The 8156-nt window shown below is 36.0% G+C and overlaps 1 protein-coding gene across 1 annotated transcript; it reads right to left on the reverse strand.

Moving 5' to 3' along the window:
- Window positions 1–87: 87 nt before the first annotated feature.
- On the reverse strand, window positions 88–1443 carry Smp_183490 (hypothetical protein; the record flags this gene model as incomplete). Its single annotated transcript, XM_018788992.1, is given in 3 exon segments — window positions 88–183; window positions 187–310; window positions 1301–1443. Coding segments are annotated over 3 exon segments (363 nt in total).
- Window positions 1444–8156: the final 6713 nt, after the last annotated feature.

Here is an 8156-nt window from a genome sequence, read left to right on the forward strand (position 1 = left end):
CACTGCTAGCCACCATCCATCTTTGCTTACAATGCTTGTGAATTTAGGCTATATCGAGGCAATACGCACAGTATGTACATATGCCAATTAGAGACTGACCAGTTTTTCAGTCTTAAAAACATCAATGGGAAGATCCAAACAAACAATACTAAGTGAATTAGGAATTATTATGTTCTCCCAACATTATACACAATCAGATGTTATGAGACGAATTGTGGTAAGAGAGATGTATTGTTCGTTCATAAACGAGCATACATACAGTACAAATGAACAGATGAAGTCTGAAGTTATATTTATAAGATAAACTACAATAAACTAACTACACAAGACATGAAATAAAACTTACACATTAATATTTCATAATGATTCAACTCCACTAATAACGAGAATTTCATATCTATCCGTTTGATATCATATTTAGAGGAATCAAAAGATAACCCTTCAGTTATCCGGTAATTTAATTGCTAGTGTCTGAATATTGTTCAGTCAAAATAATTTCCTAAAAACGGCGATATTTTGTAAAATATAACTTGTTAGTTTAGTTATTTAACTTTTTATTATTGGGCCAATTAATTGTAACCCCTTAAACAAGTCCCTTCTTGGTATTCAGCTGACAATGATAACCTTTAAATAAAAACTGTGGCGTGTTGTTTGTATAAAAATACTCCCAATTTTCTAATAATCAAAACATAAATGATTTACCTCACTAAACGTCTACCATCATTTTTATTAGATGAGTAATAGGTAGGTGAATGATCAGATGATTCAATAAGACTTTTAGCCTTCTCACGTTGTTTACGAGCCAAATGTATTGTTGCTGCATCAGGGATCACACCCTCTGTATGGAAATTAAATAATGCATGAGAGACGTACGCTTTATCATTGAATTCACATTGCTGGGTTCGGATTTCACAGATGGAACTACTTCAGGAGTTGTTTCATCTTCAGCTAAATTCAATAATTCTTTTCTTAAATTCTGAGATAAATTAATTAGATTTGACCCAGGCCTTTATACAAAATCCTACCTCAAGATTCTCTTCGGGATCAGGAGAGCTTTCATCATATGAAACTAAATTCTTATGAAAGTCACCGACTATCTTTAGGCCGTCATTTTCATGGGTTTTCTTCTTTCTACTTTCTTTCGTTTGTTTAGTAATCTTACGACTCATTGAAGATTTCTTAACTTTAAATGTATCACCATCATCTACAATATGACGACCGTAAAATCAAGAAACAGTTTTCTTTACCTGGGTCAAGATCATCCTCGAAACTTAAAACGCTCTTATTCTTCTTTATTGACGGGACATCAGGTTTACTTTGAGACGTTATTTCTTTAACGGCTTCATCATATAAGCTTTCAGACTCTTGACTTTGCTCCTCGTCTGAATCACCAGCTTTACTCCTGTAATTCCTTCGAACTTTCTTCATAAATAGGCTGCACATAGTGAAGCTGAAAGCCGAAAACAAATGATGCGTTTACTATTTCTGGTTTATTAAAAGTGGTATATACGAAACATGTGGATTCTGGTGTTTGGAATCGATTGACACAAAGTACCGTCTAGTCAATGTGTAATAAATAGAAACATAAATGAAAATACCACTACCCTCATGGACATGGAAAGTTCACCTAGGGGAGTTGGAAAACCCTGATTCCAAACCAATAGTGTACATGGGCTCCAGTATCCTGAGGGAACGAATGGCGTACGAATCAACCGTTGATCACCGGCTACCATGGGACTGCATCTCCTCACGATGCTCCACTGCCTTGTGGATCAGACATTCAGGTCAAAGGCTCCGGGTGTGGCCCTCTAAGAAAACCACCTACTTCAGTCTGGGCACCTGAGCAGTATCACAGCCCTCACACAAATCGAATGAGATTTGTGTGGCGCATATTTATCTGATGCTTCCTTGTACCAATATTTATGTGTTTAAATAAAATAAATAAATAAATAACCCTCATTATTTATAATTGAAGCGAGGATATTCAACAAAGAAGAGAAGCACCTATGTAATATTTCCAAAGTATTTTGTAAATCCGAGATATGATCATTTGAGATGACGTTATTTTTTTTGATGAACACCAACTAAGAAAATCAAGAAACTAATTTAAACTGGTTATTTGTACAAACTACATAAGCTTGACATCAAGCTGAAAAAGTAAAATTCGATTCAAGACACTTCGGGAGCTAGCGAAGCACGGTGGACAGAAGTGTTCATATGGAACCTTAAAGAATATCCAATAATAAGTAAACGATAGTACAGGAAACAAGTATACTACAATAGATAAATTGCTAGATGCACTACAAAAGCCTATATTGCGTTTTCACCTGTAAAACTGATTAAACATCATGTAAACAAAAAACACAGTGAGGTCATCGATATTTTTTATTTTAAGCTATATCTGATAGTTTCAAGACACTGTTGAATCACGATCTTCTAGTATATATTCGCAAAGATTTTTTTTATCCCGAATGGCATTTATGAAACGAAAGTTCGACGAGACCTTGATGAAAATCTATAAAGATAATTTATTAGCTTTAGATCAAATTTTTAAAACTACACATTTTTAATTTGTTGTTTTGAAATTTCGGATACACTTTATCCTCTTCAGCTAAGAAAACTGGTGATACACAAGCAGCGAAACACTTTCTTTAACCAGTTCGTAATGAAATAATTATTTATTTATTTAAACACATAAATATTGGTACAAGGAAGCACCAGATAAATATGCGCCTCACAAATCTCATTCGATTTGTGTAAGGGCTGTGATACTGCTCAGGTGCCCAAACTAAAGCAGGTGGTTTTCTTAGAGGGCCACTCCCCGAGCCTTTGACCTAAAGGTCTAGTCCACAAGGCAGTGGAGCATCGTGAGGAGATGCAGTCCCATGGTAGCCGGTGACCAACAATTGGTTCATACGCCATTCGTTCCATCAGGATCCTGGAGCCCATGTGCACCATTGATTTGGAATCAGGGTTTTCCAAATCCCTTAGGTGGACGCACCGTGTCCACCAACCCAGTTAAAGCGCCGGACATTTGCTTTTCGTCCTCTCAATTTTGTAAACAACAGTAATGCTGTGAGAAGGCAGTGAGTAGAACTTCCCTGGAAGAGGCTATATACGTGTGGCCATATGAGAGCATTTCAAGAGGGAGAGCGTACTCTCCCCACTCTCGGTCGTACCAGGGCATTTGGGGGTAATGAAATAATTAGTTTGTATAATGCGATCAAGACGACATACATATGTTTAGCTTAATAACATCGATTTTTTGATAACCTCAATCCAACGCACATAAATGCCAGTCAATATCAAACAACACTGGACAATGAAATCACTGGTATGTCGTTTTTAAATAACCCAACCATACGGAAATAGTGAACCGGTAAAATTTAAATGGACTCAAAACGGGACGATAGATAACTTGAATATTAAAAACTAGACATCAAATCGATTAAAATAGGTAACTATGAAAACAATAAAAAATCCGGGCAATTACTTAGAAAATTTCAAAGGTAACTTTTAAGTTGCTGATACTTAAAGTCCTAGAACGAACTACACAAGCAACATCCCGTGTCTACAAAGCATTTTACCGTATTTCTAATCTTTACTCTTGATGCTTAATCTTAATACTGACTCCTAGTGTCTTTAATTTTTGTGTAATAAATAGATTGTTTATATCATCTGCATCCTGAAAAGGTAAAATTTAGATTTACCTTACCAGAACCATTTTCAGAGTTGCTAAAAGTCATCAATAAGGTATGCTTTCACCTGATATTCTTGTGACAACAGATTAAAAAGTACTCTGACCATAGTTGTAGAAGTTAGTGGTAATAATGAACATGTTATATATATGTCAGTAGAATTCTGCAAACTAGTCTCAATTATGTAAAATCCAAAGGGTAGTTAGGCAAATTACTTCAGCCTCATAAAGCCATTGTGTTTTGGCTACAGACACCAGTTAAGTCAACAATTCTTGAGTCGCTGGCACACTCGTAAGACATGCAAGAAGGCTGCACATACTTAGTTCTTTCTGCTATTTACCAAGAGACTAATATCATCAATTATCTGCGTGCCCATTACCCCATAGTAGGCTAATACTGTCAGAGTTAAGGAAAACAGGAGGGAACAGAAATGAGTTCAAAAAGAGAGTAGAAGTCAGCAAAGAAACATCTAGCCTTTATCGAAGCCATTAAAACAGAGGTGTCGATACTTTACTTGACAGAATGATCAAGTGACATTAAAATCTCTCATAGGAACAAAATTAATAGGTTTCAACAACTAACGACGGAAACATCCATAGGATGACCCGCCCTGAGGTCTTGGGGTGATTAATTATAGGTGATAGAAACTAATGAATGGCTGAAGATCGAGGTACACACTTCGAGATGTTCGCATTAGAGCCGATATCAGTACGTAAAGGGAAGTCTAAACCTGACTCGAAATCCAAGCACCAAACATATGAGATTAGATTTTTGAAATGAATTGCTTGCGGGGCAGACTTTTGGTTCGTTTGTCTGCATCTAACCGTGAACATGAATTTTCGTGACTTATTCCTAAGTGATGCTTCATAGTGTTACTTAAACTCGTAACTTACAGCTGCTCTGCAGAATCGAAAAACCATGAACAAAATAATGAAAAATGATCGAACTCCTCTTATCTTCCCACACTACAAAAGTTATAACCACTGTTTTATAGAAATTTAACATATCTAAGTATTAGTAGTGTTCACATCAAGTCCCAATTGCCACGAACATGTAATTAACCGGGTATATTTTGTAAAATCTTTAACTAAGGCAACACGTAAATGAATTCGAGACTTGTGTTATGCAACATATACATTCGATAGCAAACACTTACGTACATGTAACGCAGACTCTCAAATTCAGATGCAGTCCAAATTTCCAATCTCCAATATCACCAATATCTTTGTCACGAGAATGTATAAAACGACTGATTTCTTCGAATCCTCTTCTTTTGTTGGTTCCGTATGCTTCTAGTTATTCGTTGTTGTTCAATGGCTTGTAATCTATTCACTCAACTTCACTAGTTGCAATAATTTCAGAAGTTATTTGTAGCTTTGAGTATCTTAAAATGTGAGTGAGTGCAGTTGTCTTAGGACAGCAGATTTTCTGAAACCAGTGGATATAGCATTTCTAGTTTTAACAATCATTCATCAGAAAAAAGCATTTTAAGCCAGTTTGTAGCGATAAATAGATCCTTAAATTAAATAGTTCTGAAGACTCCTGAGGTATCAGGTCACAAGTGGGCACGTCCTACTACATATCCCTTGCAATTGCCAGTCGGCTTAGACCTAACACTTCTCAACATATCGATGGTCTTCCAAATATTTCTTCGAACCACTTCACTTCTGACTTGACTGGGTCGATATACTTCGATTATAATGATGTTACGTGTAAAAACGTTGTAAGACTACAAATACGTAAGACATCTTCAAGTTGTTATGCATTAAATTTTGTCTATTTTCTTATAATAGGACTTGTTCGGGTACTGAATTCCACCCGATATCCATTTAATGAAGCATCCAACATGGGTTTATTAATTCACAGTTTTTAAACCTTAATACGATAAGCTTAAGCATTTAGATCCCTAAAGCGGTAAAAATATTAGCTCTGTGAGTATTCAAGTTATTATTCAATATAAATTGTAACAATCTATTGTTACTCTTTATTCTATGATAAATCTTACTATTTGGATATCTTTGTACGGAACAGCATGAAATTTTACTGAAAAACTCGAAACTTACCCCTTGAACACTTATGAGAATATCTGCATGTCCAGGTTTAAATGGACTAGTGGACAAGAATATTCTAGACAACGTCACAGTTTTGTGTTATCACTTCTAGCTCATCAGCCAAAATGCTTGCTGTAACATCACCTAACGACGCTGAAGCTAAAATCACATAAACGCTGACAATCTGAATAAATAAAGAGATTATCGATGCCAAAGAATTTAGTGGAATATCTTCGAGACAATCCCTGACTACCGTGACCAGATAGCCTCCGAAGGTTTACACATTTCAGAAGACAATACGAAGCGTTGACTACAGTTCATTGTTATACAGCGCAGATCTCAAAGCCACAAGCACACTGCAAATATGAGTAGAAATGTGAATAAAGGCAAATATAGGCGAGTAAATTAGGGAAGATAATGGGACGATTGAATTGAAAAGACTTAAAAAGCACATATGGGCACGAAAGCGGGTGAGTGATCAAGTGATTTCAGAAATCAACATCTAAGGAAGTAAGAAGGATACATTTGTATAGGCTGTAACAAGTGCTAAAGAAAACATGTTCATACAGACATGATAATCTCTAAACGAAGATATGAACAAATAATTACTGTCCGGAAGAATTTGTTTATTAAGTGAGTAGGTGAAAAGCTTGGCAAAGTTCAACATATACGGACTGAATTGTTGGTGAGGTGCTATGAGAGGACTGTTGAAGTGGGATTGTGAGGTTTTATTAAGTTAATTTTCAAACTGTCTTTAATGTAAAGTTAGTGTAGAATCAGTAATATATCACTAATCCATCGACAAAGTATTACTCAACCTCGGTGGGTTCGACAAATGAATTTGTAGACTTGTAACAGTTGATTTCCTTGGTTCGAAGCATTTTGCTGACACTTATACTTCCTCTGTGGTTGGATCCGTCTGTCCAGCTACCAGCCACCTGGTCTATTAGCTAACAGTAGTTAAATTAGACTTCAGCGTGAAGATATCATTTAACAAATTTTAAGCTAACTTAGATGTTAATGATAATAATTATTCTTTGCAAGCGATTTTGAATGTAGCGGTAATATATCCTCAAGATAAATAGTTTTGTAACTCTTCGACATCAGTGCCTTTCTCATAAGTCTTGATAAACCAAACCTATCTAAAGGGGCTCGGTTACGTATTCATTTCGGACTACTAGTGAGTACGCCGTTCTACACATCCATGTAACTACTACCCAGCTTAAGTCTAATACCACTCAACATGCCGGCAACTTTCCAAATATGTCTTTGAACTCAATCATCCTTTACTTCCGATTTGACTGGTTTGATATCATTCGACTATACCCGTTTGATGGACAAATGCGTTGCCAGACATTGAATATCTGCGGAATCTTAAGTGATGAATTCAATGTGATCCGGCACACCAAACGATAAACTGTGAGTTTGCTCCTTACAGCAACACTATACATAATCTTTTTACAAATCATGACATTAGTTCTGTGTCCCCAGGTTTTCCTCTTTCGCTCATTTATATTTTAATACTCATACTGGCGGAAAAGACGTCAAAACTGCCGAAGATTCAGACGCCATCGCTTCTCTTCTTCCAACCCATGACATTCTAGCACTATAATATCGGGATACGGGTTTTCACTCTATTATTTTTACTGTCTTTAGCTATGTTCAATATTATATTTTTGATACAGTATAGAATTCTCAGCACGAAGTACTCCAACAAGTTTCCGTTTCTGATTTCATGATCGATCCTGACTATAAATATTGAGTGATCGCCAGATAGAGGTTAGCAGTTTAGGAGTTGACATATGAATGGTGCAAATCTTTTTCGATTATTATTGCCAGCAACTACGATGTCTCTCGTTGGGCTCTTTTGTAACTCGTACAGCGAAATGTCATGAACTTGTAGAATTATGGTCAAGTTTGCCATTAGTACCGCTATAATAATAGACCTAATCCTAAAATTATAAGTTTGCCATTATATGACTACCTAATGTATAAGATCTTACGTGGAAGTCACAGCATCATCTATTCTGACTCGCCGCATTGTAACAATCAGCAATATAATGCTTAGCGTTCCTAAAGAACACATTTAGGCTGGAGATAGGAAAATATATTTAATATGAATAAAAGAGACGAGTAACACATGAATGACCACGCCTCCAAGGCTGAGCCATGCCATGTGATTGAGTTGAATGAATTTTCCCGCGTTCTCCATTGGTAACCCTCTCTTTATGTTTATTTTTGAACATAAATCTTAATTTAATAATAATAACTTAATAACTTAATAAATCTTAAATTATATGCTCAGCTTCAAAGGTTGTGTGGTTAGGATTCAATGCCACCACAAACTTCTCGCAAACGCATGTATAAATGAGTAACAAATGATCTGTTGAAACAAACACAAATCAGA

The sequence above is a fragment of the Schistosoma mansoni genome, chromosome W (assembly GCF_000237925.1).
Source record: "Schistosoma mansoni strain Puerto Rico chromosome W, complete genome".
In the NCBI taxonomy this organism is placed as follows: Eukaryota; Metazoa; Platyhelminthes; class Trematoda; order Strigeidida; family Schistosomatidae; genus Schistosoma; species Schistosoma mansoni.